We start from the raw sequence: 27,542 nt of genomic DNA on the forward strand, positions 1-27,542 counted from the left end.
GGCCACCTGTCGAACCTGACACGGCCCATGGGTCCGGGCGGCCGCGGGGGGCCGGCGCTGGGCGAGAGCCGGCGGCCGCGGCGCCTGCCGCGTGGTGGCACCGTGTAGGGGTGGAGAGGAGCCGCGTGGCTGGGCTGGGCCGGGCCCACCGCGGGGTCCCAGCCAGCTCCGTGGTGGGCGCAGGCGGGCAGGACCCCGTCCTGCGGCTGGGAGCCCCGGGCAGGTGCGCCCGCAGGTGAGTCACACCGGCCGCCCGCGCCCCCCCCTCCCCCCCCCTGCTTGCTGCTTTGCCCCCCTCTCCCCCCCCCACCCCCCTCCCCCCGCGTCGCACGCGGAGCTGCGGCCGCTGTCTGCTTCCCGATGTCTCGCTCTCTTCGCCCGACTGGAGAGTGCCCCCCTGTTGAAGCTGAGTTTTTCTCTCCTGTTTGCAGGTGTCTTTAACCACGCGGTGCCTTCCGCCTCCGCTCATCCGTTTGGAGCCAGTTTCGGCAGCGGGGCTGCGTGTCGCAGCGCCACGCTGAGCTTAACCCCGCTGCAGGCGGTGGCCGGCGCCCCGCCCCCGCCCCCACCGGGGCAGCCTGCCCTCCCCGCGCCCCCTCCCCCTAACGCCGCCTTGCCTCCCGCCCCCGCGCTGCTCCCGGCTAACTCTGAGCCCGCGCTTCTGCAGAACCTCGCGTCCCTCCCGGCTAACCAGGCTTTCTTACCCGCCTCCTCTGCCGCCTCTCTGCAGCCTGCTAACGCCTCTCTGTCCATCAAGCTCGCCTCCCTCCCGCACAAGGCCCCCCGCCCCTCCTTCACGGTGCACCACCAGCCCCTGCCCGGGCTGGCCCTGGCCCAGGCCGCGCCCGTGATCCCACAGGCCAGCTCCACGGGGCCGTCCGCCGTGTGGGTTTCCCTTGGCATGCCGCCTCCGTATGCCGCGCGCCTTGCGGGGGTTAAGCCAAGATAAAGACCTTGCTTAGCTAGCGGTTCGTATTCTGTAAGGTAAGGCTAGAGCCCAACCAGGGGGCCCGTATGAGACCCTGAACTGTCTGTCCTTCCTTCCACAGAGAGTGGACGGGCCCGCAGGGCTCCGAGGAGGGGCCCAGGGGACCCAGGCTGTTCTGCCTCGGGTGGAGACGGTCGGTTCTGAGAGGTGCAAGGGAAAGCCAGGGAAACCGGGGCTGGCCGTGTGTACCAGCCTCCAGGACGGCTGAGCAGCCGCCACGGAGCTCGAGGGAGTGGCCGGCTCTCGCTGCCCGGCCCAGACCTTTAGGGCAAGCCCCACGGGCCCCCGGCCACAGGGGCAGCTCGGAGCTCAGCCTCGCCGTCTGTCTGCTCTTGGGCCTCCCGCAGCCTGTCTCCCCGGTGCGCTTTGTAGGTCTTAAGGAAAAGGCAGTGTGTAGACGGCCATCCAAACTTGGCGTTCGAGCCTCGGGCTCCTGAGCTGGAGCCCCCTGCCTGCAGGCCCTGGGAGCCAGTGGGTATGGGGCTGCGTGGCACCGGCCAGAGAGGAAGGGGCTGCCTGGGTTGTGGGCAGTGCTTTGTGCTGGTGGCCGCAGCACACAGCCCCTCCTGCTAGGAGGAACGCGGCCCCTGCCTTGGGAGGGGGGGGGGGGGGTCAGTGGAGGTTCAGCGGAGGGCAGTGTAGGAAGGGCCCGTGCTTGGAAACGGGTGAGGAAGGTCTCTGTGAGGCCTGTTCGGGGAGGGTTTGCGTCCGCTCCTCTGCCGGCTGTGTGCCCGCGTTAGGAAGCCAGGCCCTGGTGCAGCTGGCGTGGCCACTTCTGGTGCTGCTTGGCGTCCCTGGGGGTGAGGGGCCTTCCAGGCGAGGACTTGAGAAAAGGAAGCCGGGCGCTGACAGGGTGCTGGGGCCGGGCCGTCCTCAACCGTCTGCCGCGTGTTTAAGTGGAAACAGACGGGAGGGGCGGGGGCCGCTGGAGTCTGATGCCCTCCCAGTCAGAGTGCAGGTCGGTAGACAGCCCGGACTGAGGTTGTGCCTCAGTCCTGTTGGAAAAGTCCAGAAGGTAGAGCAGCTTTCGCGTGTGGTGGCCTCACGCTGTCAGAGCAGGCGTTTTGTGCGGCCGAGACTGGCTTCGAAGAGGTCAGAGGTGTACGCGTGGAAGCGTGTGGGCAGCAGGCTCCGGTCCTGGCCCACAGTGGACCACTGCTGCTGTGGCACGCGGTCCCCCCCACCCCATCCCCCGGGGCGGGACTGTGAGCAGTGCCTGGCAGGTGGTGGCCTGGGAGGGCCTCGGCTCCAAGGCTCCTGGGGAGGAGGGCCAGGGGGTGTGGACTGGGGGGTGGGGCGGGGCTGGGGAGGGGGCGGTCCCTGCCGGCAGAGGTGGGGCCTGCAGCGACCACAGCCTGTCTGTCTGACCGTGCGCCGCCGTTTGTCTGTAGGAGTTGTGGCTCCCTGGCCTGGGGGAATGTGCGGGTCCCCCGAGCGGAACGCTAATGCTGCCTTTCCTCCCGCGCTGGTCTCCGCAGGTAACTAGGATTCTACCTCAACCGTGAGACCTATGCACGCACGGGCTGGGCCGGCGGTGCGGCAGCGGCCACGGGACGGCGGGACAGACCGAGGACAGGGGACGAGGCTCTACTGTGAATCAGCGCTGCGCACACCTGCGGGAGATGCTGGGGCCTGGCTCCAGCTCGTACTGTTGATAGTTTTAGATAAAGTATTTATCGTTTTTTAAAAAGTATAAACATTCTGACTTATTTTACTCCACCGGAGTCGTAAAGGCGACCTATCGAGAAATGTAAATACTATATGTGAGAGGATCTATATAAAGACGCCCACCCGAAGGACTGGCCCGCCCGCGGACACGCTGACCGCCGGTCCCGGTGCTATCTCGACGCGGGCCTCGCTGCCGCCTCGTCCTCTTGGTGCTGACTGGAGGTTGACCAACGCCAAACCCAGGCCGTGAGGCGCCTGCCCTGTTTGTCCCCGCCGCTCTTCCTATACCAAAGGCACGGCTGTCTCCAGGCGGGGGGGTGGCTCGCTCTGTTGTGACATTCCTCAGAAGAAGCTCCCTCCCCATCACTGTGAACGGCTCCCACCACACTGTTGCCCCCCCCCCCCCCCCCCCCCCCCGCCCCGGGATCAGCGCCTTTGGCATAGGAACGGCCGGTGGGCGTGGGAGGGCCAGGCCCTCCCCGCTCCTGCACGGAGCCCGTTCTGAGTGGTGCTCGCGAGGAAGGTCTGGTACCCGACTCCCCGCTGGCGCGGCCAGCTGGCGCGGCAAGTGCGTTTACTTTTGTGCGTCTCTGCTCGTCTGGGGCTCACGCCGCCGTCCACCAAAGCGCGTAGTAAGCTCACGGCACGTTGGCCGGTGACGTGGGGCAGGTTAGTCACGGGTGCCTGGTGTGTGTGTACAGAAGAGAGTCACGCTGATGAGTGACAGTATTTTATAGAGATGTGATGAAAATTTATAAATTTCATAGACTTGACTTCATTTATTTTTAGATTGTATAACGCACAGTAAACTAAAAAAGAAAAAAGTGAGGGGGGAAACCTTTCTATTTATTCAAGTGCACACAGTGGCAGGGGCCCAGGGCCGGCCCTCAGCCCCGGACTCTGCGTCACCGCGGCTCCTGGGGCGGAGCGGACAGGCCCCGCGTCCTGCCCGTGTCTCTCTGGCCAGTTGGCATTGCTGCTCCCGGTCTCAGCCGGCCCCTACCCCGGAGCAGCCTTGATGGTGCTTGGGAATGAATGCACTGGGGGGGCAGGCGACCAGGGAAGAGTCAGGAGAGTCGTTTTAGATGTTTCCAGAGGTCGCCAGCAGGGTCCAGCATAGCAGTCTGTGACTGGTCCCGGGTCCCCCAGCTGACCAGTGCTGTGTCTCTCCACAGTCTTCAGAAGGGTGCCCCCTCCCCCCCCCCCCCGAAGCCTTCCATCCCCTGAAAGGACCAACGTCAGCAAAGGTCCTGGGAGGGGACCTGAACCCCAAGACGGGGGAGGGGTCAGAGCCCTGTCCTCAGGTGCTTGCACCCACCAAGGAACACAGGCAGCTTGCCTCTTTCTGAAGGTGGGCTGTGTGTAGGGTCTAACCTGTTGCTCAAGTAAAGGCCTTGAGCTCCTGCCTCGTCTGGTCTGGCCAGCAAGGCTGCCTCCCTCCAAGTGTGGATGTCAGGAGTCCTCTGCCTACCTGGGAGGGTCGGTGTGGTGGGCCGAGGCCAGGCCCCACTTCCTCCTCACCCCCGGGGGCGGGGCTGGAGGATGGTTTTCTGCCTCCCGCCACCTCAAGATGGCGGACCAGTCTATGCAGGGCAGGTCTGGCCACTGGCTCAGCTTTGGAAGTTGGCCGGACCCCTGGTTTCCACCAGCCAGACCCTCCCTGCAAGAGCCCTGCTTTCCTGCTTGCCCTGGGGGTGACGTCGCTGGTCCAGACCAATAGTTGAGGCAGAAGATGGTGCTCGTGATGGGTTCTTGAAATTGGCTCATCCTCCTGTAACTGGTGGTCATGGCTCCCTCCCTCTGGGCCGGTGCTCCCCGGCGTGTGAAGGTGCTGTGCCTCGCCCCTGTGAACCCCAAGCCCTGGCCTCCTGGACAAGGCGGTGTCTGCTCAGCCTCTCTGAGAGGGTGCCCTCCCACCCCGTGTCAGGAGCCCAGGGCTCCCTAAAAACTACAGGGTGAGCAGCGGAGAGGTCACGGCACAAGTCCCTGGTCTAGAACAGGGCAACCCTGTACACAAACACTGCATCGCTTCGGGGGGTCCCCAGCGACGTGCCATATGCACCCTCCCGATAGAAACGGCGCACACACACGAGCGTCGGTGTGCAATCTCAGCGGCCCCGCTGTCCCTGGCGGGTCAGGCTAGGGAGTCTCCTTCCTGAGCCCCTCGGCCCTCCTGACCGCGGGACCAGTCCCCCCCCTGCCGCCAACAGCAAGGCCGGCTGTGGGAGGGAAGGCAGCGCGGCGGTGGCGCGCAAGGCCCCGGCGCCGCCGCTGACTGCGGGCACCTTCAGGGAAGTCCGGTGGGCCGCAGGGTGGCTCTGCTCAGGAAAACCCACCAAGGAAAACGGCCCCCCGGGCAGTCGCCGTTTCTCACAGCTACAGACTGACGCGTGTGAGCCTCACGCGCCCCTCTCGATCCACACCGCTCGCTCCGCGGCAGGACACGGTTCCTTTCCGGCCCCTGTCCTCCTCCCCGTGGTCCAGCCACGCTGGCTCGTTTTTCGTGTGTCCACCTTAATTTGTAACTCAGATGGGGCTTCGCTTTGTGTTTCTGGTAGACTGTGTTTCAGTTGGGGGTGGGTGCTGGCATGGCCTGTCCCTCCCCGGGCTGCTGCCTCGACCCTCCTCCTGTCCTAAGAGAACCCCAAGGCACTCTGCATCTCCACCTCTAGGCGCTGTAATAAAATACTTTTCATTTGAACCTGGTCTGCTGGAACCATTTCTTTCTGCTTACGACAGGGTGAGGGAGAGGCATGAGGGCCAGGGGCCACACTCCCCACTCCCCAAGTGGGAGGACTGGGGCTCGCAGAAGAAGCCCCCCAAGGCAGCCGTGAGACCACGACCGTGAGCACCCATCTCAGGGAGGGCCCGCCCCGCCCCACCCCACCCAGCCTCACCCTGCCTGTGCCTACACCTGAATAGGTCAGTGCCACCCAGCACGCTTCCCTTTTGAAGAAAAACCAACTAATTTAGGACTTTTACGTTGGCAAAATGCTTCCTGAGGTCCTGCCTGGACTCAAGGGAGGCCTGGGACCTGGAAGTGGGGTCCAGTCAGGATCACCTTAGGGTTCCTCACCCAGCCTCCCCGTCTCTCCGTGGTCTGGTTCTAGGTCTCTCTGATCCAGGCAGGCCAGCCCTTCCTCCCGGGGAACTTAAACCTCTGGCCTGGAGAGCACTGCTGTTCCATTTAGGCCCTGCTTCCTTCTGGAGCCGGCTCAACCACCCGGCCCGCCAGCCCTCCACGTGTCCACTGCAGCACCGTCCCACGTGGAAAAGAGGTACCTTTATTTGAACAGAACAAGCACGCTGGGCTGAGTCAATGCTCGCAGCTCCCCGCCCGGAGGCGCCCAGCCAGGGCTTGCCCGTCGTCGGCAGGAGTAGAATTCACAGTGGCTCCAGGAGGCCCGGCCCCCACGCCCTTCACAGCATCATCTAGCTTCGTACATTCAGCCTGCACAGGGAAGCAGGGCTGCACCAGCCTTGGGCGCTTCAGGCCCCAGATGGATACACCCAAGGGCTGGGCACAGCTCCTGGGAGGGGACACTCATCCCCCGGTAGCAGCATGTGGCACCAGCAGGTGCCAGACCAGTCTGGGAGTCAGGGGGTGGGCCTGAGGCACCAGGGTGGGGGTGGGGGTGGGGTCACTGGGTTGTCTCTCCAACCTGCCCCCGCCCACCTCCACCAGTCTTGGGTTTCTGAAGTCTGCTGCAGCAAATCCAGGCTTGGCCAGGAACCCCAGGGCCTGGTGAGGATGGGGAGGGCTCTTCCAGCCCCAGTAGAAAAGCTGAAAAGCCCCACCGCACACTCAGGCCTTCAAGCCACCCAGCTGGAACCTGGCCTCCTCGGAGATGCCAAACTGCTCCAGGGGGTCCTGTGCGGGTGAACGGGTGGTGTCAGCTCAGGCCCCAGAGGCCCCACTCCATCCCACCCCCGCCCCCAGCCCTCTGTGCACCTTGCCGGTCATTTTCTGGATCTCATTTCTGTAGAATATAAGGCTTCTCCGCATGAACTCGTAGCTGGGAGAGAAAGCGACGTGTGCTCACAGAGTCCTGCTCTGCCCCCGGCCCAGACCGCCCCCCCCACACACACACACCGGGCCCACACCCCACCTGGCTCGACGCAGAGCCCCCATCCACTCCTGACACTGTTCCTCACTGCGGCACTCAAAGTGATACTTCCTCTCCGGATCCTCGATGAAGCCTGCAGGGGGAGGCAGTCCCCATCTCATTCCCCGGCTCAACGCCCCCCCCCCCTCCCCCTCCCCCTCCGGCCTCAGCTTCCCGCGACCTCTGTCCAAAACTGTCCCTTCCTCCAGTCCAAGCCCAGGCTCAGGACTTCTCACCAGCTGTGCCCTGGATGGAATTCTGTCCCTAAAACGGTACGTTCAAGTCTAGAACCTAAACACGTGACCTTATTTGAATACACGACAGTTCCCAACGTAATGACTTACTATGAGATTAGACTACAACAAAACTGGCACCAAGTCTAACAGAATTTGTGTCCTTGTCAAAAATGAAAATCTGGACACGACCAAACAAGGAGAGTAAACCACGTGAGAATGAACACAGGCTGGGGGGACATGATTCTACAGAGAAGCGCGGGCAAGGAGCACCCTGGATCGCTGGCGACCCCCAGAAGTCAGGAAAGCATGGCAAAACGTCCTCTTAACAAGGAACCAGCCCTGCACACACCCTGATCTCAGACTTCCGCCCTCCAGATCTGGGGGAGCACACGTTCCTGCCGTTTAAGCCCTTCACGTGTGGCACGGGAAACTTGTAGAAACTCCGTCTTTCCTCGCTGCCAACCCGACCCCCTCAGGACCCAGGAGGATGCTCCGCAGCGCCCAGAGGACGGCACCCGAGGGCTGCGGGGCTCCCCAGCGAGAGACAAAGTCCTAGTGGATCTGGGGCGGGCACCGCGGGGCGCTAGAATGCGGCGCCCGCCCAGCGGGAAGGCCCAGCTCGACCTTGGGCAGCCCGGGGCAGTGGACTTGATCTCGGCAGAGGCAGGCGGGGCAGGGCGGGGCTGGGGTCGCGGCCGGCCTCGTCCGCCACGCCCGACACTCACTGATAGAGAAGCCGCTGGGCTCTTCCTGGGTGACTCTGCAGTGCTCCAGCAATAGGGCTCCGACGGGCTGCGGGAAGAGGAGGAGCAGGCGAGGGTGGGGGCGCGCCTCCGGGGGAACCCCGGCCCCCGTGCGCTCCAGGGCGCCCCCCGGGCGGCCTACCTCGGCCTCGTCCGTCCGAAAGTAGAAAAGGAAGTTGACCACCAGCTTCACCAGTCGCCGCTTCAGCACTGCGAGCACAGGGCAGGCTCGGGCGGGCTCGGTGGCCGCCCACCCCCGTCCGCCCGCCCGCCCGCCCGCCCGCGTCCCCCTGCGCCCGCCTCGGTGACCCGGCCCGCTCACCGCTGCCTTTCTTGGGGCCCCGCATGCCGAGCTCGGCCGCCAGCTCGGCCGGCTGCCGGAGAGCGCCTGCAACTCCTTCTCGTTGTAGCGCATGGCGCCGCCCGGACCCAAAACACGGAGCGCGAGCCGCGCCCTCCGGGCCGCCGGCCGCCCTCGCGCCAAAAAAGTCCCACAGCGTCGTCCTCCCGGAAGTACTACCGCAGCCATTGCGCTTGCGCGCTGCCGAACCACCCATCCCGTCGACCTCGGGCGCGCGGCGCGCAGGAGACAGTAAACAAAACAGACGATCGTCACATATAACTGCGCAACAAGCTGGATCCGGGGTGGGAACCAGAGTAAGGTACCCTCACGACCAGTGGCGCCCTTTGCCGAAGCGGACAGAAGCAGGCGGAGCGGCACGAGTCGCAACCCGACCTCCCGCGAGACCTGAGCCCGCGCGAATTAGAGCCACCGAGAAGGCGTCAAGAGGCTGGTGCGCACGCGCACTTAGAATCCCGGCCCGTACTCTCAGTCCCGCCCCCTTTTCTCGCGCCTCCCGAGCCTTCGGCCCACCTCTCCGGCCTGGGCGGGCATGCGCACTCGGGAGGCCCTGCCCGCTTCGTCCCCGGAAGTATTTCCCTAGGATGAGATGCGCTTGCGCGTAACGTAGTCGTAGTGGCGGCGGGCGCGGAGTGAGGAACGGAGCACGGTGAGGGCCTTGGGGGGGGGGGGGGCCCGGGGGGGGCCCGGGGGGGCCCCGAGGCCCTGGCTTCCCTGGACGGGAGCTTACGCGGGCGGCGGGGGGTGCGAGCGAGGGCCGGGCGGCTTTGGGGTTCCCGACGGCCGCGCGCCAGGAGAGCCAAACGAGTCCCGCGTCCTCGGAAGTCTCTCCGTAGGCCCGTGGGATCGGGTCGGGTGGCGGCTCACATGGTGCCCTCCGCGCCCCTAGGACCCCCGCGAGCACTGATTTGCGGCTCTTCGCCGTGGTTGTGCGGTCCTGAGTCTCTCGGGTCCGGGAAGCGTCCATGCCCGCCCCTGTTGTGTGGGGGATATAACGGCCGCGCCGGGCCCGCCGAGTAGGGCGCGCGGTCCTGGGGGCGGGGCGCTCGGCGCCGCCCCCAGGCGGCCAGAGCCCGTTAACTGGCCCTGGTCAGACTCGCGTGTCCGGGGCTGCTTTCCCTGGCCCAGAGGAGCTGGCGCTGATCATCCGCTTGCTAGCTTCCCGCTCCCTCGTTGGGCCCCGGAGGCCGCCTCCCTCTCCGTAAAGCGAGCCCTTGCTTTTGTAAGGAGCGGGTCTCTCTGGCCGTGTGGGTTTGGGGCCTGACCTGCTGACTTCTCTGATGATTGGTGGGTCTTGTTTTCTGCCTCCCGCCCACCCACGGCAGCTTCCCCTTCCCCTCTCTGAATGCGTTTTCTGCAGTTTTAGCGACATCGTTAGACCTGTTTCCTGAGGCTGAAAGTATTCTCTGCTGTGAAGGCAATTATCGGGGTCACTTGTGTGCTTTTCTTCCAATGTTCTCCCTCCCCCCCCCAAAAAAAACCCCCTAACTTCTGCATTTTTCCTGTTAGCCTGGTTTTCTTGACCTGTTAAGTTTTTTTCCTCGAAGCTCCCAACATCTCAACACGTATTGATTGTATTTTTCCCTGGGTTTAAACAAATTGTTTCCTCGTCCCTCACCCACCTCCACCCCCACCACAGAAGCATCCCCTCAGAGGCTGGCACGTGCCTGCTTCTGTCCCCTGCAGCGGAGCAGCTGTCTAGAACTTTCTGTGCGTGTTCTCCTGAGTTGGCTTCTGTTTTCAGTCGGATCATCTGTTTGTTTTCCTTCGTTGTGTCGGGATGCATCTCCAGATAGCTTTCAAAGGAATCGATTTTGAGTCCTTGGTTATTTCCTTACCCTCGCGGTTGGAAACCGGAGTGTAAAAGTCTAGGTTGAAAATTCATCTTGAGACTGAGAAAGTGTTGCTTATCTCTGGTCTGATTCTCCTTTGGTGTCTGACCTTTTGTTTCTGTTTTCTTCCTTTTCTTCCTTTCTTCATTTCCTTTCCTCCTTTTCTTTTTCCTTTCCTTCCTTTCTTGATACGTGGGGTTTTTCGTATCTGGTTATGTTTGAATTGCCAGCTTCACTTAGTGAGTCTCACTGCCCGGCCGGCCTGGGAAGGCGCTGGTGTTTCCTCTGGGGCGTGCGAGACCCCAGCGGCCAGAGTCCCAGGAGCTGGTCTCTGGTGCTCCCAGGAGAATGCGGTCTCTGGTGCTCTTGCTGGGGGCCTCCAGCTGGCCCTGCTGGGCAAGGCGTGGGGGAAGGGCAGGCTGCCTGCTGTTTGGTGGGCAGGTTTTGATGGGATTCCCTCTTTTCGGCCTGGCCCTCCCTCCTCTCCTGGACTCTCCCCCACAGTGCCAGCCCAAGTGTAGTGTCCCTTCGTTCCAGTCCTTCTGACGATGAAGCTCTGGTCTGTGCGAGCAGTCTGTCGAGGCCCCTGGGCACGAGATCTCTTGGGGATGGAGGCAGGGACAGGGATGATGTGTGCAGTGCGCTGCTAGGAACCAGCAGTTTGGGTCTCTAGTGGTCACTGGTTTCCCTCTGACGTGGCGACCAGTTCAGTATCTGAGTCGGGTTTCCCTGAGCTGACACCCGCGGGGCACACTCCCCAGCCGGCCTCTAGCATTCGAGGGGCTTATCTGACCATTAAGAAGGAACCGGGCTCATCACCAAACTTGTGGGAACCCTTGGCTTTGTTAAAACGTTGCCTTCCGAGTCACTTGGGCAGCTCTTTGCTCCCACTGGGTCCGTGGAGTGTTCCGGAAGCATCCCCCACGTAACACATGACGGGAAACAAGGCATCAGCACAAACTGTGTCCTGGGCCTTGAGCTTGTGTCGTCCTCTCCTCTGCAGACGGGGGGGGGGGGGGGACACCGCTTCCTCCTGAGTCCGGCCCTGACTCCGGAGAGTTCCTTTGTTTTCTGCTTCTGGCAACAGCCATCCTGATGGGCGGGAGGCAGTGCGTCCGTGTGGTTTTGATTTGCGGTTCCCTGGGGACAGTGACGTTGAGCACGTTTTCATCTACTGTCAGCTGCTGCTCACTTGATCAGCACACGCTCCCCCACAGGCACCCCATTTCATTGTTTGGGTGAACGCTCTCCCGTAATGTCCTTGAGAAGGTGGGAGGCTCCCCAACAGAGGCCCGTAAGTCACTCAAGACCTGTGGGAGAGACCTCCCCAGCCCCGGCCGTGCTGCGGGCAGCAGCGAGGGCCAGTCGTGTCCCTCTGTGCTCCCCCCTCCCCCCCTGACCCCAGGAGTTTCTCACCACTTCCCCCAGAAATGCTGGAGTCTCCCAAGGCACAGCGGGCGCTTCACGGCAGATGCCGGCACAGCTCAGCCCCTGGCAGGGCCTCCCCCGCGGAGCCTGTGACCAGGTCTGGCAGCCAGGACCACGGGGATCCCCCCTGGGAGGGTTGGGGTGCAGCTTTCCCTGGGCTCGCCGCAAACGGCACAGGTGGCGAGGCAGCGGGGGTTCCGTGGGCCGATGCACTTGCCTCCCTGGCAGGGGGTGCTCCTGGCGTTGTACCCTCTTCTCAGGACCAAGTGCCGTGTGATGGAGTGATTGGGATAGTTGGCGGTGCTTGGCCTCCGCACTTGGCCTGACAGCGTTTCAAAGTGGGAAGCTCCAGGCGTCCTTCTGTAATACAGGGTCTGATCCTGTGACCCGTATAACTGCCCTGAGTCGGCAGCCATCCGGAAGGTCGCGTTGCTGGTTCCCGGGTGTGAGGTCTTCGTGTGCTCATCCAGAGGATAAGAACCGGGCCAGGGAGAGGTCGAGGTTCCTCTAGAATTACAGGGTGACTCCAAGGTCCACAGCACAGCTCGTCTGTACCCCCTGTGTTCCTTGCGTGTGGCCACTATAGCAAATCACCACCAAGTTAGTGGTTTAAGGGCTACAGACTTATTACTGTGCGGTTCTGGAAATCAGAAGTATAAAATGGAGGGCTGTGCTCCTTCTAGGGGCCCCAGGGAGTCCCGTCTCCCCCTTTTTCCGGCTTCCAGAGGCACCACGTCCTCGGCCTGTGGCCCCTCCTCATCCTCGCGGCCGGCAGCACAGGGTCTGTCCGGCTCTCTGCCTCCAACCCTCTGCCTCCCTCGTGAGGACACTGGGCCCCTGGGGAACCCAGGGTCTCCCCCACTTCGGGACCTTGAATCGATCCCGCCCGCAAGGTCCTTTTTGCCATATGTGGTTCCACGTTTACTGTTTTGGGGATTAGAATGGGGGCGTCTTTGTGCAGTCATGTTCACTGCTGGGCCTGTCCCTGTGAGCTCACTTCTGCGGAGACAAGATAGTGTGGGTTTAAGCCAGCGGGGCTGATACTGACCAGTCAAGAGGGAGAGTGTTCAGAGACGAGAGAGAGGTGCCTGGGGGTTGGGTTTGAGCCGAGTCTGGATGAACGTGGGAGGCACTGTGGCAGGGAGTGGAACAGGGTATCGAGGGCTCAGGGGAGCCCTCCTGGGCCACAGTCAGGTCTTGACTCTTGTGCATTAGGAGGAACAGGTAGATGCTCTGCCTCCTCTTCAGCAGGTTTTCGGCTGAGCTACAGGACTCCGGAGACGTGAGCAGACACAGAGACTTCGGGCCCAGGTCCGGGAAGGCTTCCTGAAGCAGGTGGCTTGGCCGTTTCTTCCTCGTTGCCCTTTTGGGTCTCTGAGCCTTTACACCTTTCGGGCTGCGGGGGCTTCCTGTCCAGGCCTCCGCCAGGGCCAGGCAGCCTGTTTATCCTGTTCCTGGTTTGTGCGTGCCTGGGCCATTCTGGGCCCTCAGCCTACCTGAAGATTGGCGGGGGTGGGGGGCGATGAGGCTTGTCCCCATCAGGAGTTGGGGGGGGTGGGAGACTCTGGGGTCGGGGGCAGGGGGAGGGATGGGAGACCGTAGAGGGTGGGGGGGGTGTCTCTCCTGCCCTGTCCCCTGCTGTGCCCTGCACTGTCACAGCCTCTCCTTTGCCCCTGCAGGTTTCTCCGGGGTCTGGTAAAGCCCCAAGGCCATCACCATGGACTTCCAGCACCGCCCTGGGGGTAAGACGGGGAGTGGAGGCGTGGCCTCCTCCTCAGAGAGCAACCGAGACCGCAGGGAGCGCCTCCGGCAGCTGGCCCTGGAGACCATTGACATCAACAAGGTGGGTTGAACCGAGGGCAGGAAGCCCCCTCCGTCCCGTGTTCCCCTCGCTCTGCCTTCTGTCAGTGGAGCCACGTTCAGCACACCCGCACCTGGTGCCCTTCGCCCCGCTGCCCAGCGCTCTGGGCCTCGGGTCCCGGTCTGTAATCGAGGGAACTTGACCTGGAGCAGCTCCAGCTGTCCACCCCAGAGACCGCCTGCTGTTGAGAGGGGGGGGAGGGGGGTTATCGCGTGAGCTTTTTGTGTGACTGGCTGACCAGAGGCGCGGGGAAGTGGCGAGGACTAAGACAGCGTCGCGTGGATTGACGTTCCGGCCACGAGCAGCGATGGGCAACGTTTTATTTGGCGGCTCAGAGCTATCGGTATTTGCCGGGATTTGCCCGTCGGCACTGCGGACATTTAGGGCCAGGGCATCCTGGGTGCTGTTGGCAGCCCAGCAGCATCCCGGCCCCCACCCACTCAGTGCCAGGATCACCCCAACTGTGACAAACTCCAGTGTCCCCAGACGTCCCCTAGTGTGCCCTGGGTCCACGCATGGTGCCCCTTAGACTTCAAACTCCTCTGAGACCAGAGCTCTCACCCTGTGCCAGGCCTCACCTGTGAGGTCAGCTCTGTTCCCGTCCCCGTTTTCCCAAGGAGACGAGGGAGAACCGTCACGGCCAACGACGACACAGTCACGGGACAGCGAGTTAGGATTTGAACCCCCGTGGGTCTGTGCCGCCGCCCCTATTCGTGGAAGGCTGCGTGGCTGGCCTGGGAACCCGTGCGCAGAGACCAGGGTCTCCACGGGCCTTTGTTGAGGCGTTTGCTTTTGTTCTGGTGTCTGGCTTGTGCCGCAGAGCTTGGCAAAGCCGGCGAGGTTAGCGACGGGCCCCTGGCCTGGCCTGGCCTGGCCTGGCCTGGCCTGGCCTGGGAGGCGGGCGCCCAGCCGTGCCGTCCTGGCTCTGCTTCCTTCCGGACCTGGAACCGCCACCGGGGCGGGGTGGAGAACCAGTATCGTGGGCCCCCAACCCTGCCGAGCGGCCTGTGTCCACGGGATCCGGGGGGGGGGGGGGTGCCGCGGTGCTGCCTCAGGAGGGCCCCGCGGAGCCTGGGCCACGGCTCCTCCCAGCCCCCTGTCCTCGAACGCCTGCCCGAGGGAAAGCGGCCACCTCTGCTGCTTGGACAAAGACCAGGCTCTGGCTCTTCGCGGCGCGTGCGGGGCCGCGGTCGCCGCTGACGGATGTTTCTCTCCCCAGGACCCTTACTTCATGAAGAACCACCTGGGCTCCTACGAGTGCAAGCTGTGCCTGACCCTGCACAACAACGAGGTGTGTTCTCGGCTGCTGCGCGTCGGGGTCCCCCGCCGCCTGGCCTGGCAGCGCTGCCCCCTTTGTAGTTCCGGGACGTCGTTCAGAGCCCGCCCGAGGGTGGAGGGGCTCGGGCCTGCTACCTCAGCAGACTGCGCTCTCGGGCACGTCCTTTAGGGGAGACCCTGCGTGCTCCGGGCGCAGGCCAAGCACCCCGTCCCCGGTCCCCCCCGCTGCGCCGTAACCCCGCTGCTACCGTTACCGCGGGAGCGCGCCGTCGGCCCTGGGCCAGGCCCATGCCCAGGAGTTCTAGATCCGGTTTTTGGGATCTCGTCGGTGTGGCTCCAACTGGGCTCTTTCAGTGACGGGAGGTCGTAGTCCGCCGCGTGCGCACGGTGCGCGGATCCACTCCAGAGCAAGTAGATCCGGCTTTCCCCCTCTCCCGTTGTTGAGCGTTCGGGTTGTTTGCGGTCACAAGTGGTGCCGAGTCGCACGGTCTGTCCCCCTCGGCGGTGCCGACAGAGGAGTCGGGTCGTTCTCGGGGGGTGCTGAGCCGTGTCCCCCACCCGCTCGATGCCGGGACCGCCCCGGTCACGACCACCACAAACTTCCCCAGATGCCACCAGTGCTCCCCTGGCAATCGAGAAACGGGGAGTTCGCCCCGCTCCGTGTGGAGAGGTCCCCTGGGCTGTCGTCAGGTCGACAGGGCACGTCACTTGGGGGGTACCAGCCTCCACCGTGCAGCCGGGCCCACTGATCACCCCCCGCGGCGGTGGGCGGCGAGCCTTCCCGAGCCCCACGCGCCGTGACAGCGGGCGCTCGCAGACGCCTTCTCCAGCTCTGCTTCGTGCGAACGTGCCGGAGCTTGTCTGTCCGGCAGCCACCCAGCGCCCGCCTCGAGGCAGGGCCTGTGGACAGAGGCCGGCTCCTCTCTGCCCTCCCCGCCCTCGCTCACCTGGTCTCGAACCACCCGTGTGCTTTTCCCGCTGCAGGGGAGTTACCTGGCACACACCCAGGGGAAGAAGCATCAGACCAACTTGTGAGTACCTGGGCCCCCTTCCGGCGCCCGGGGTCCAGCCCCTCCAGGAGCTGCTTCACGGGGTCTCCCGGGCCTTGGGGCCGAGCAGAGGGTGGGCGCGAGGAGGGGCGGGAGGTGCTCTTTCCCCAGCGGTCAAGCTGATCGTGCTGCAGCCTGGGGCTTCTGTAACGCGGGGAGAGAGGTGAGGGTCACAGAAGACCTCCTAGTGAGGGGCAGCACAAAATGTGATGGGGACAGAGGTGCCCCAAGCCTGTCCCAGCCCCACTGCGTGCGAACCCTGGGACCCCCAACCAGCACCCCCACCCCCGTGCCCCTGGACTCTCAAACTCCCAAGGTCGCTGTGAGGGTTGGACAGCTCCCAGCACCTGGGCCTGTGGCCTTGGCGGCCCGTGTGGGGGGCCACAGTGCCGTCTCTGTCCCGCCTGCAGGGCCCGGCGAGCCGCCAAGGAGGCCAAAGAGGCCCCCGCCCAGCCGGCGCCAGAGAAGGTCAAGGTGGAGGTGAAGAAGTTTGTGAAGATCGGCCGCCCGGGCTACAAAGGTAATTCTGTCTGGGGGCGGTCTGGCCCGCAGCCGGGGCTGGGCGTGACCCCCAGCCCTGTCCTTGAGCCACACAGAAGCTGCTGTTCTCTGGCCCTTTGCTGAGGAGACCCCCACTTGTCCGTGCCTCTCCTGTTTCCCATCGGAAGGACTAGGCTGGGACCAGCGGCCCCCCCTTTCCTGTGAACTTTCCCAAACAGCCGTAACAGAGTGTCACGGCTTCTCGGGCCCCGTGTCCCCGTGTCTTGGGAGCAGGTGGTTCTTTACTGTGCTGTTGGGGGACATGAGTGACCATGGAGGGGAGGCCCTTTCCTTGACCTTGGGACAGGGTGTTGGTGCTTCAGCCTGAAGGAGGAGAGGGTGAAGGTCTGTGTAAGAGACCACTTATTTAGTGGAACTGACGGCAGAGAGGAGGGTTCTTGGATCACCTGCCAGAAAGTAGGTTAAGTGGCTCCAGTGGAACATAGAGGACTACGTTTCCGGGAGTTAGAAAGAAAAAGTTACCAGGCAGCTGTTCTAACTAAAGGTAGCGACATCTGTGCATGACTGGCACTCCAAGCCCGACACAGCAGCGCAAAGGTCCTGAGGCAGGTCTGCTTGATAAGCTAGGGCTGGGATGACAGGATCTGAGGGGGTGGGGGGCAGGTGGAGGCCACCAAAGGCCTTTGGGCCATGGTAGGCCACCTGGTCTCTGTCCTGAGTGTCATGGGGAGACGCTGGAGAGCTTGGGGGGGAGCGTGGCATGTTCCAGAGCTGTATGGAGAGCAGTCTGCAAGTGAGAACAGGGCCACTGGAGGCCTTGCTGCAGGGCTCTAACGTGAAGGGCGTCCTCCCAGAAGCAGGGGCACAGACCCCGCTTGCTGTGTGTGCACAGCGTGCCCCCGCTTCAGATTCCGTGGAGTGTCGTTCCAGGCCTCGAGGTGAGGGCCACAGGGCCCGCATCCTGCCCACGCGCACCCCTGACTCTGTGACCTCAGGCAGGGACCCCACGGTCCTGGGCGGTAGCCGTCCCAGCTACACGTAGCCCTGGTTCTCCAGCCAGATGATGGGCCCCAGCGTCCTGCCCTCCCGTTCGCGGGTGGCATTCGTCCACACCCGTGGTCCCTTAGCCTCCGGGAGCACGAGCTGGCCTAGACCTGATCCCTTCGTGTGTTGCAGTGACCAAGCAGAGGGACACAGAGATGGGCCAGCAGAGTCTCCTCTTCCAGGTAGGGGCAGCCGGAGCCCGACTGGGGGCGGGAGGGGGTCCCTTGAACGGCGGCACTGCCACCTGCCTTCCCCCCCCCCCCCCCCCAGATCGACTACCCCGAGATCGCCGAGGGCGTCATGCCCCGCCACCGCTTTATGTCCGCCTACGAGCAGAGGATCGAGCCTCCGGACCGGCGCTGGCAGTACCTCCTGATGGCCGCCGAGCCCTACGAGACCATCGCCTTCAAGGTAGCACCCACGGGGTCCCCCAGCAGCCGTCCCCCAGTGGGTCGCGGCCTCTGGAAGGCGGGGGAGCTGTGTGAACCGACAGCCGGGGGCTGGGCGTCCAGAGGTGGGTCCCCACCAAAGGGCAGAGAGCCTGATGTGACCCTGGTGGGAAGACACCCTTGTGTGGCCAGGCTCTTTGGGGACCCGTAACCCCGTCCCGGGCAAAGAGCACAGCCTTTCCCCAGGGCCCCAGGGGCTGCTAGGTAGCCGGGCTGGGACATCAGCCGCCGCCACCCCAGATCCGGCGTGGTCCTCAAGGCCCCGCTCCACGCCCCTCCCCACACAGGTGCCAAGCAGGGAGATCGACAAGGCCGAGGGCAAGTTCTGGACTCACTGGAATCGGGAAACAAAGCAGGTGAGTGAGTCGGTCTGGGTCCAGGCGCTCGTGGGGCCTTGGGCATCTGCCCTGGCCGGCCTGTCCCCTCTGGACCGCCGCTCAGCCCCCTCCGTCTTCTCCAGTTTTTCCTCCAGTTCCACTTCAAGATGGAGAAGCCTCCAGCCCCGCCAAGCCTCCCTGCTGGGCCCCCCGGGGTGAAGCGCCCCCCGCCCCCCCTGATGAATGGTCTGCCCCCCCGGCCACCGCTGCCAGAGTCTCTGCCCCCGCCACCGCCAGGAGGCCTGCCCCTTCCGCCCATGCCGCCCAGCGGGCCTGCACCCTCCGGGCCTCCGGGCCCTCCCCAGCTGCCCCCACCAGCTCCTGGGGTCCACCCCCCAACATCTGGGGTCCACCCCCCGGCACCAGGAGTCCACCCCCCGGCTCCCGGGGTCCACCCCCCGACACCAGTGGTGCACCCCCCAGCATCTGGGGTTCACCCCCCTGCTCCGGGTGTCCACCCTCCAGCCCCAGGGGTCCACCCCCCTGCCCCGGGTGTCCATCCTCCCCCATCTGCTGGGGTTCACCCCCAGGCCCCAGGGGTCCACCCTCCAGCTCCTGCAGTTCACCCCCAAGCTCCGGGGGTGCACCCCGCAGCTCCCGCGGTTCACCCCCAGGCCCCTGGCGTCCACCCTCCAGCTCCTGGGGTCCACCCCCCAGCCCCAGGGATCCACCCCCAGCCTCCCGGGGTTCACCCCCCACCTCCTGGGGTCCACCCATCTGCTCCTGGGGTCCATCCTCCAGCTCCTGGGGTTCACCCCCAGCCTCCTGGAGTTCACCCCTCAAATCCCGGGGTGCACCCCCCAACTCCCATGCCTCCGATGCTGAGGCCCCCACTGCCCTCCGAGGGCCCTGGGAACATTCCGCCCCCTCCCCCAGCCAACTAAAAAGCTGCCCCTTCTCCAGGCCAGTTCTCTGTCTTGTCCTGTTTCTCTCCGAGCTATGTGCTTTTGTGCAGGGTTGTGCCATGTCCCCGACAGTCATTAAACGGTCTCCCCTGATGCCCGAAGTGACCTGCTGTGTGGGGGAACGGGGGTCGGGGGGAGGCTCTGTGGGTCAGTAGGTGTGGTAGCTTCACTCGCTGCTGGCGAACACCCACGTGCACCCCCACCATATATGTGGGGAGCTTGGGGTTGGGGCCTCGGTGTCCCTGTGTCCTCCCAGGATGCCGGTGGGTGAAGGACAGACCCAGGCAGTCAGGAGCGGGTCTGGGCTCTCTCCTGCGGCCGCTCACCCTCCTTGGGGTCTCCAGCCAAATGGCTGTGCTTCTGCAGCTCCAGGGTGCCAAGAAGCAGTGTGAGCGAGCACTTGGGGAGCCCCAGCTTCGCTGGGAGACCACCCTCCGGCCAAGCCCACATGCACCCAGCGGTCTGAACACCAAGATCTCTGGTCCCCATCAGAGCCGGGTGCCGGAGGCCTCCAGGGCGCCTGCCCCCATTCCAGAGCTGTTGATCGCTGGTCTGGTTCCCACTCCCTCCTGCAGAGGGGGAAAACCTCATCAAGGACAGTCGTTGGACCAACTGGGCACGGGCGGCACTCTGTATCACGGGTAGAAAGATAGGCGGTCAGGCTGGAACAGAAGAGGCTTTGAGAGGCTCCTCTGCCTGCCCAGGCCCACAGTGGGGCACCAGACGTTGGCCCCCAAGGTCACACCCCAGAAGGAGATAGGGGCTTTGCTCCTGCACAAACATCCCGGTCTCCTCCATATAAGCCAGAGCAACACGGCCCCTCACAGCAGCCAGAATGCCTGGTCTGCTCTCTCCGCCGGCCCTGGTGCTGTCGGTGATGGGGGCTCTGCTGATGGCCGGGGACCCTGGGGAAGAGGTCTCCAGCACCCCGGCCCTGCCTGGAGGGCCAGCCACAGGCACCGGGGGTCTCATCTTCCACCCGGATTGGGACTGGCAGCCCCCGGGCAGTCCCCAAGACCCCCTGTGCCTGGTGACGCTGGACAGGGGTGGTAACGGGAGCGGCTCCCCGCTTCGGGTGGCGGGGGCGCTGAGAGGCTACGAGCGCGCCTTCCTCGAGGCTGTGCGGCGGGCCCGCTGGGGTCCCCACGGCCTGGCCACCTTCGGAGTTTGCACCCCCAGGGACAGGCAGGCCGCCCTGTTCTCTCTGCGGCAGCTGCAGGCGTGGCTGGGGGAGCCCGGGGGGCGGCGGCTGGTGGTGCTGCACCTGGAGGAAGGTACGTAGGGAGGGGGCCACGGCCGGGGGGGGGGGGGGGGCCACGCTGCCACCACTCTTTCCAGACCGGGTCCTGCCGGAGCCCAACTCTAGACCCATCTTGGCCTCCTGGGAAGGCTGAGGCTGAGGGCCCAGGAAGTGGGGGCCCTTCGTGTCTGGGGGCTGCAAACCCCCCGATGCTTTGCTTCCAAGCCCAACCCTCCTGCAGCCCTCCTGGGAGGTGTTCGCCGCCCCCCCCACCCCATGAAGGAGCAGAAGGGAGTCGGGGCAGAGCCATGCTCTGCCCACACCCCCCCTCCAAGGGTAGTGTGTGGCCTGTTCCTGGGAGCTGCTGGAGGAAATGGTTTCCCAGGGGACCCTATGGGCTCCCCCGCTAAGGAGAGCCCCAGACAGAGACCCCATGGGGTGCTCCAGGCTCCTCGTATTGGGGCAAGGCCCTGCACCCGATGTCTGGATGTCAAGCCTCTCCCGGTACGGGTGGGGGCTCTCCCCGCAGGACTGCAAGACGGGCTTCGGGGAGGTGCTGGGGCCTCGGTGACTCAGGTGTTGCCCCTTCCCTATTTGTCCCTCCTGGCCACAGTGACATGGGAGCCGACACCCTCACTGAAGTTCCAGGAGCCCCCGCCTGGAGGGGCCGGTCCCCTAGAGCTGGCGATGATGGTGCTGTACCCTGGCCCTGGCCCCGAGGTCACGGTCACAGGGGCTGGGCTGCCAGGCACCCAGGTACCGGGGTGTTGAAGGGGGTTAGTTCTGGGGCCTCCAGGAGCCCTCCCCCAGCAGAGGAGGGGGAATGGGGTTTTTTAACTGTGCTGAACAGAAAGGTTCCAAGTCCGCTGGTTGGAACCTTGAAGGGGGGTGTCAAGGCCAATGGGCAGAGCAGGACTGGTGTCCTCGCCCCCCCCCCCCCCCACCTGGCTAGGCTGAGCCCCCGTCTCCACAGAGCCTCTGTCAGTCCCGGGACACCCGCTACCTGGTGCTGGCGGTGGACCACCCAGAAGGGGCCTGGCGCAGCCCCGGGCTCACCCTGACCCTGCAACCCCGCAGAGACGGTAGGCTCTCCGAGAGAGGCACCGGGCAAGGGTGGGCGGCCCGCGGTCCTCGGCCCCCGCTAAGCCAGGCCCCCGTGCCCCGCCACGCAGGTGCGCCCCTGAGCACCGCCCAACTGCAGGAGCTGCTGTTCGGCCCCGACCCCCGCTGCTTCACACGCATGACCCCGGCGCTGCTCCTGCTGCCGGGGCCCGCGCCTGCACCGCTGCCCGCGCGTGGCCTGCTGGACCAAGTGCCTCTCCCGCCGCCCAGGTGTGCGCAGGCCCACGTTGGGGGTGTCGGGAGGGGAACCCTGCACCTGCCCCTACCGCCCAACTCCGCCTTCCAGGCCCTCCCAGGAGCAGGCGCCTAAGGAGCCACGGTCCAGCGCCGACCCCTTCCTGGAGACGCTCACGCGCCTGGTGCGCGCGCTGCGGGGGCCCCCGGCCCAGGCCTCGCCGCCGCGCCTGGCCCTGGACCCCGGCGCGCTGGCCGGCTTCCCGCAGGGCCTGGTCAACCTGTCGGACCCCGCGGCGCAGGAGCGCCTGCTCAACGGCGGCGACGAGCCGCTGCTGCTGCTTCTGCTGCCACCCGCCACGCCCACCGCCGCCGCCGCCACCGCCGCCGCCGCCGGGGACCCCGCGCCGCCGCGCGGCCCGGCGTCCGCGCCCTGGGCCGCCGGCCTAGCGCGTCGCGTGGCCGCCGAGCTGCAGGCCGCGGCCGCCGAGCTGCGCGGGCTCCCGGGGCTGCCGCCGGCCGCCACGCCGCTGCTGGCGCGCCTGCTCGCGCTGTGCCCCGGGGATTCGGGGGACTCGGGGGACCCGGGGGCCCCCCCCGGCGGCCCGGGCGGCCCGCTGCGCGCGCTGCTGCTGCTCAAGGCGCTGCAGGGTCTGCGCGCGGAGTGGCGCGGGCGCGAGCAGGGCGGACCGGCGCGGGCACAGCGCAGCGCGGGGGCCGGGGCGGCCGACGGGCCGTGCGCGCTGCGCGAGCTGAGCGTGGACCTGCGCGCCGAGCGCTCCGTGCTCATCCCGGAGACGTACCAGGCCAACAACTGCCAGGGCGCGTGCGGCTGGCCGCAGTCCGACCGCAACCCGCGCTACGGCAACCACGTGGTGCTGCTGCTCAAGATGCAGGCCCGCGGCGCCGCCCTGGCGCGCCCGCCCTGCTGCGTGCCCACGGCCTACGCGGGCAAGCTCCTCATCAGCCTGTCGGAGGAGCGCATCAGCGCGCACCACGTGCCCAACATGGTGGCCACCGAGTGCGGCTGCCGGTGAGCCCCGCTCCGTGCCCCCCGAGTGGCGTCCCCGCCCGTATTTATTCGGACCCCCATCATCGCCCCAATAAAGACCAGCAAGCACAGGCTGACGTGTGTGTGTGTGTGTGTGTGTGTGTGTGTGTGCGCGCGCGCGCGCCCGCGCTGGGGACCGGCGGGGGGGCCTCCTCCCGGCCAGCTCTCCCCTGGTAGGAGGGGCGGGGCGGGGTCGGGTCGCTGCCTGGCCGGCGCCCTCCCCCCACCCCCCAATCTCCCCTTAGAGCTACCATCTCCGCCATTCGGGCCCAGGCAGGTTCCGGCGTCGAGGCTCAAAGGAGCAGGTGGCCCGGGGGCTGCAGCACTCAATTTATTTCACTGAACCGCGGGGGCCACCGAGCGGGGGTCCCGGGACTGTGTGTCACAGTACCGAGGCCTGGCTCAGTCCCGCCCCTTGCCGGCCCGCTGCTTCTGGCGGCCCGGAGGCCGGTCCCCGTCCGGGCGCCGCGGGGAGCCCCAGGCCTGCCTCTTCCTGCGCCCGGGGTCTCCAGAGTCCTGCGTCCAAGGCCGACGGCCCCCTTCGCTTGCCTCCCAGCGCCGCGGTAGGGCTCCTCGGGGCTCCCTGGCGGCCCGTGGCTTCTCCTGCTTCCGAGCCCTCTCCTCCCTCCGCGGCCTCTCCTTCGGCGGCCTCTGCTCCTTCGGCGGCCTCTGCTCCTTCGGCGGCCTCTCCCTCCGAGGCCTCTCCTCCTTCCGAGGCGTCTCCTCGGGCGCGCGCTCTTCCCCAGCAGCCTTCTCTGCAGCCTCCCGGCTCCCAGGAACCTCGGCCTTCTCCTCCGCCTCCACCTGGGGCGCGGGCGGTCCCGATGGGGGGACCCAGGCCTCGGGCTTCGGCTGCCACGCCGGCGGTGTGAGACGGTGGGGTCAGCGCACGCCTCCTCTGCCGGCCCAGGCCCCTCCCCCCACCTCCCGCGGTCACTTAAAGGAGGCGCTTACCGGGGGCGGGGGCCGGGGCGACGCTGGCTCCGGTGCCGACCTGGGCGGTACCCACGGCTCGGGGACAGGTGCAGGGGTACCTGTCTCCCCCGCCACAGCATCTTGGAGGGGAGGAGTGTCAGCCCAGGCCACGGCGCACACCGCGCCCTCCACCCGCGTCCTCCCCGCTGGAGCCCTCCCCCCTCCCCTCTCCGAGCCTTCCGAAGGGAAGGCTCCAGGGTTTCACTGCTGGGGCGCCCCCTTCCCTCCCAGTCTCCCTCATTCCAGATGCAAAAGGGCCACAAGAGCTGCCCGGAGCGCACACACTAGAAAGGGGGCTCACAGGGCGAGTCCTGGGCGGGGGGAGGGGCAGGGCCCGAGGTGGGTGAGGGCCTGTTCACCGAGGGGGGAGGAGCGCCAAAATCCGACGGGGGGAGAGGAAGGGCCCAGGGTCAGGTACCCAGTGGGGGTGGGGGTGGGGGTGGGGGAGGAGGCCCCGCCCTGGGGGCACCCAAGGTCAGTCGCTGAGCAGTGTGCCTGCACAAGGCGGGGCAGTGGGGGGACGAGCACTCCTCTGAGGTCCACACCGTGGCGGGGGCGGGGGGGAGGGGGAAGGGGACCAGCCCGGGGAGGCGGGGGCGGGTATTCAAGACCCCACCCCGGAGGGCGCAGGCTCACCGCGGCACAGCTGGAAGGCCGAACCCAGCATCGCCAGGAGTGAGGCGAGCACCAGGCACTTGTTGAGTGACAGGTCTCCCCAGGGCAGCTCCTCGCTCAGGGCCGGGGTCGGGGGCGGCGGTGGCCGCTGCGGGGGAGGGGCGGCCTGCGCCTTCTTGCGGGCGGGGCTCCGGGGAGCTGCGGGAGCAAGTGCTGGGCTGGGCACAGCCCCACGGGGCAGACCTGGGTCCTGATCTCAGCTCCTCCCTGCCTGGCCACGCGGCCCTGCATGCCTGCCTCGGAGCTTCCCTGGGATGGGGAGAATAATCTAGAAGGTAATTAACCGAGGCTGAGGTTGTGTTATGCTTTAGCAGAGGGTCCCAAGCCCTTTTAGTGACCGCTGGTGACACCCGGGACAGAACCCAGCCAGCAGCCCCACTGCGCCCCGTTCCCTTCCCCCTACATCCAAAGCCCCAGCAGCCCAGGATCTGACGCCCTGCTGGGCCGCACCCACGCCCCCACCTCACCCCTGCCTTCTGCAAGCCTACTTGCTCCAGCTTTCAGCCTCTCTTTCCCAGCTCCTAGGGCCACTTTGGTCACAGGCTCTTTTTCTGTCTTCTTGGGCCTGGCATCCACATTGCCTGTGGGGCTGCCCTCTGCTGCCGGCTCTTGAGAATCCTATGAGGAGTCACCAGTCACCTGGGGTGTTTCCTTTGTCTCTTTCCCCTAAGGGAGCCCACACCCTTCCCACGGAGTATAGCAAGCCACCCCCTTGGCCAGCGTATCCCTGGCTGCAGGGGCATCGGAGGTTGAAACCCCGGGGCCCCGGCTGCTCACATGGGACCAGCTGCTAGAGTCGGCCAGCCTCGGTGTTGCTGTAATAGGAAAAGAGAGAGAGTCAAGGTCGTGAGACCCCCGGGCCCATCCCACCCTCTGCTGGGCTCTGCAGGGCTCAGGGTGGGTGATGCCTCCCATTTTGCAGATTAGAAAGGAAACAGGCTCACAGGCAGCCCTGCCCGCAGGCACACAGCACTTTGCGGGTAAGCGGGGATTTGACTCCTGGCCCGGGGGGCCCCGCGCTTATGTTTCTGGGGCTCTTTATAGATCCCCAAGGCACTAACGGACAGAGGCCGGAAACAGGGAGCATAGTTTAAACCAGCCCAACGTGGGAGTCTAGGTCCCGGTCTCTGGAGGTCAACCTCCAGCTCAATGGGAAGACAGGGGCTTGGGTTCCATCCTGCCAGGGCCTCTGCGGGTACCTCGAGCTCTGTCCTCCAGGGGCTGGTCAGGGCAGGGGTCAGCCAGCGTGGAGAGGTCCTGGCCTGCTTGGCAGCTGCCCAGGCCCCCATCCAGCTCCTGCAAGGCCCTGGTTGTCATGGAGACGTCTGAGAAGCCTGGGATCCGGAGTTGGGCGGGAGGAGGGCTGCAGAAAAGGCGTCTCCCCCGAGAGAGGCGGCTTGCACTTGCTGAGGCCCTGCTGTGGGCCTGACCTGGGGGGCGCCCCGTGTACACGAATCGACTGGCCCCCGCCTCTCACCTCAGCCATTACTGGTCCCTCTGCCCGGAACCCCCTTCACCTGGCAAGTTCACACTCAGGCTGGCGTGGCGGGACAGCCTTGCCCTCATGGCCCCCCCCCCCCCCCGCCTTGGGACCCCTCCCCATAGCCCACCCTCCCTGAGCACAAGGAGGCTGCTGGGGCCCAGAGAGGGCTGGGACCCACCCCCCACCAAGGTCACACGGAGATGAGACAGAGCCCAGACCAGAACCCTTGGCCCCAGGGTCGACTCATGTTCTCTGAGAGCAGGGACTATTTTTATCCGGCGCCGGAAGCCAGCGCGACAGGCCAACGTGGTGCCAGCCCCTCCCAGGCTGTTGTCCACATGGGGTCTCCGGACCATCCTCGTCTGCCATTGCTGCACCCCCCCCCCACCCCTAAATCTAGAAGCTCACGCTGCAGCAGTCAGGACCAGCCTCACTCTGGCCACTACAGGCAGGGAGGGGCAGGGGCCCCCCGGGAGCTTCCTGACCCCAATGCTGGGGCCCCTGCCTCCTCCCACTGCCTCTGCTCCCATAGGGCAGATGAGGAAACTGAGTCTCTGGAGACAGCCGTCAGCCAGAGGTTGGAGGGAGCTTGTGGTCGAACCCAGACCTGCCGATTTCCCCAAGCCTTTGGGGTCTCCAGCGCCCCTGGCTGCCAGCACCATTGTGTCACGTCTCCGGCCAGAAAAGTGACCCTTCCCTGGGGCTGGAGCAGGGCATTGGGGGAGGGGCCCCGACAGGCCAGGCCGCAGGTATGTGCCCTCAGGTATGTCGGGGGGCCGCCACGAGAGCTGGGGACTCCCGCGGACCTCCGAGATGGCCTCCCCCAGACCCAGGGGACCCCCCACCTCTGCCCAGGCCGCCCCCTGCCCTACTTACGGCACAGCCGCCACAGTGAGCCCGCTGGACAGATGGAGCACCGGGAGGGTGGCCCCCAGACAGACAGCAACAGGTGCCTGGAGGCCGCGGCCTGGGCCAATGAGCTCAGCAGTCTGCAGGGAGGGGGGGGGGGGGGAGGCCCGGCCACGAGGTTGCTGCTGGGGTGGCCCCCACGCTCAGAGCAGGACTGGGCATTGGCCCAAGGGTGACCCCACCCCCGCTGCAGCACAGAGCCGCTGCTGGGCTGGCCACGGTGGCCTGGGAAAGCTGCTTGCCGTCCCGGAGCCCAGGAAGGGAGGTCCCGGAGGCGGGAGCACCCAGGGAGGGTCCCTCGAATTCCATCAGCAGGCATGCGGAGCACCGATTACGTGCGGGGCTCAGCTGCACCCCTGCTCCTGGGGCCTGTGGGGCCAGGGGCGTGAGGGCACGTCGCCAGCTGGGAGGCCTCTGTTTCCGCACCTGGAATCCATATGAAATCACCGCTCACAACCATGGGCGCGGTGGCGCTACCACCACCAACTCCAGAACATTCTGTCTCCCCAACAGCAACCCCCTCCCCGTTAACCGTCACCGCCCCTCCCCCGGCCCCCACGAGCCCCTTCCCGGTCCGTGGATGAGCCCGTTCCGGACGTTTCACACACGCGGACTCACACTCCGCGTGGCCGCTCTGTCGGGTTCCCTCGCTGGGCGCCGCGTGTTCGGGTCCGTCCGCCGGGCGGCGGGGGCGGGCGCCTCGCTCCTGCTCGCGGTGGCGGACCCGCCGCGTGTATCCGCTCACTGGCATCCAACAGGGTGAGATTAGGGAAAGGAGAAGAGGTGCTGGGTGGTCAAGCCCCGGGTCAGATCCCGTCTTTAGAAAAGGTCGAGATGGGGCGCCTGGGTGGCGCAGTCGGTTGGGCGTCCGACTTCAGCAGGTCATGATCTCGCAGTCCGGGAGTTCGAGCCCCGCGTCGGGCTCTGGGCTGATGGCTCGGAGCCTGGAGCCTGTTTCCGATTCTGTGTCTCCCTCTCTCTCTGCCCCTCCCCCGTTCATGCTCTGTCTCTCTCTGTCCCAAAAATAAATAAACGTTGAAAAAAAAATTAAAAAAAAAAAAAAAAGAAAAGAAAAGGTCGAGATGGG

At 65.8% G+C, this 27,542-nt stretch overlaps 5 protein-coding genes across 16 annotated transcripts in view; 3 read left to right on the top strand and 2 right to left on the bottom strand.

Annotated features, from left to right (window-relative positions):
• Positions 1-5,357, top strand: part of DOT1L (DOT1 like histone lysine methyltransferase) — a 63,908-nt gene extending 58,551 nt beyond the window's left edge. For 2 of the 3 annotated variants that reach the window (XM_047850096.1, XM_047850097.1), the window contains exons 28-29: positions 432-984; positions 2,467-5,357. In XM_047850096.1, the coding sequence (XP_047706052.1) occupies positions 432-949 (518 nt within the window). In that variant the 3' untranslated portion in view covers positions 950-984; positions 2,467-5,357. The remainder of the gene's footprint in view (positions 1-431; positions 985-2,466) is intronic. The other variant, XM_047850098.1, reaches the window with a different exon arrangement.
• A 563-nt stretch (positions 5,358-5,920) lies between these two features.
• Positions 5,921-8,156, bottom strand: PLEKHJ1 (pleckstrin homology domain containing J1). The gene is given in 7 exon segments (XM_047850112.1): positions 5,921-6,527; positions 6,609-6,672; positions 6,766-6,856; positions 7,724-7,790; positions 7,884-7,951; positions 8,064-8,123; positions 8,126-8,156. Coding segments are annotated over 7 exon segments (447 nt in total). The 3' UTR covers positions 5,921-6,461.
• A 141-nt stretch (positions 8,157-8,297) lies between these two features.
• On the top strand, positions 8,298-18,919 carry SF3A2 (splicing factor 3a subunit 2). 7 transcript variants are annotated; one of them, XM_047850111.1, is made up of 10 exons: positions 8,298-8,535; positions 12,614-12,673; positions 13,042-13,205; positions 14,443-14,514; positions 15,486-15,532; positions 15,961-16,070; positions 17,228-17,277; positions 17,366-17,506; positions 17,832-17,900; positions 18,005-18,919. In XM_047850111.1, the coding sequence occupies exons 3-10, from the start codon at positions 13,080-13,082 to the stop codon at positions 18,803-18,805; spliced, it is 1,416 nt and encodes a 471-aa protein (XP_047706067.1). In that variant the 5' UTR covers positions 8,298-8,535; positions 12,614-12,673; positions 13,042-13,079; the 3' UTR covers positions 18,806-18,919. The 7 variants fall into 7 exon arrangements, with proteins under 7 accessions (XP_047706067.1, XP_047706064.1, XP_047706066.1 ...); XM_047850108.1 differs by having other exon boundaries at positions 8,300-8,535; positions 12,614-12,697; XM_047850110.1 differs by lacking the exon at positions 8,298-8,535 and adding an exon at positions 8,629-8,751 and having other exon boundaries at positions 12,611-12,673.
• A 73-nt stretch (positions 18,920-18,992) lies between these two features.
• On the top strand, positions 18,993-22,481 carry AMH (anti-Mullerian hormone). Its single transcript, XM_047850099.1, has 5 exons — positions 18,993-20,100; positions 20,680-20,822; positions 21,040-21,148; positions 21,239-21,398; positions 21,475-22,481. Exons 1-5 carry the CDS (start codon positions 19,662-19,664, stop codon positions 22,397-22,399), a joined length of 1,776 nt encoding a protein of 591 aa, XP_047706055.1. The 5' UTR covers positions 18,993-19,661; the 3' UTR covers positions 22,400-22,481.
• Positions 22,482-22,733: 252 nt separating this feature from the next.
• On the bottom strand, positions 22,734-26,976 carry JSRP1 (junctional sarcoplasmic reticulum protein 1). 4 transcript variants are annotated; one of them, XM_047850102.1, is made up of 8 exons: positions 26,882-26,976; positions 26,423-26,535; positions 25,263-25,493; positions 24,841-24,878; positions 24,552-24,681; positions 24,025-24,201; positions 23,368-23,468; positions 22,734-23,265 (listed from the first exon to the last, which is right to left on the bottom strand). In XM_047850102.1, exons 1-8 carry the CDS (start codon positions 26,890-26,892, stop codon positions 22,816-22,818), a joined length of 1,251 nt encoding a protein of 416 aa, XP_047706058.1. In that variant the 5' UTR covers positions 26,893-26,976; the 3' UTR covers positions 22,734-22,815. The 4 variants fall into 4 exon arrangements, with proteins under 4 accessions (XP_047706058.1, XP_047706057.1, XP_047706056.1 ...); XM_047850101.1 differs by having other exon boundaries at positions 25,263-25,397; positions 26,423-26,965; XM_047850100.1 differs by having other exon boundaries at positions 26,423-26,965.
• Between the last annotated feature and the right edge of the window lie 566 nt (positions 26,977-27,542).

The sequence above is a fragment of the Prionailurus viverrinus genome, chromosome A2, assembly GCF_022837055.1.
Source record: "Prionailurus viverrinus isolate Anna chromosome A2, UM_Priviv_1.0, whole genome shotgun sequence".
NCBI classification, from domain to species: Eukaryota; Metazoa; Chordata; class Mammalia; order Carnivora; family Felidae; genus Prionailurus; species Prionailurus viverrinus.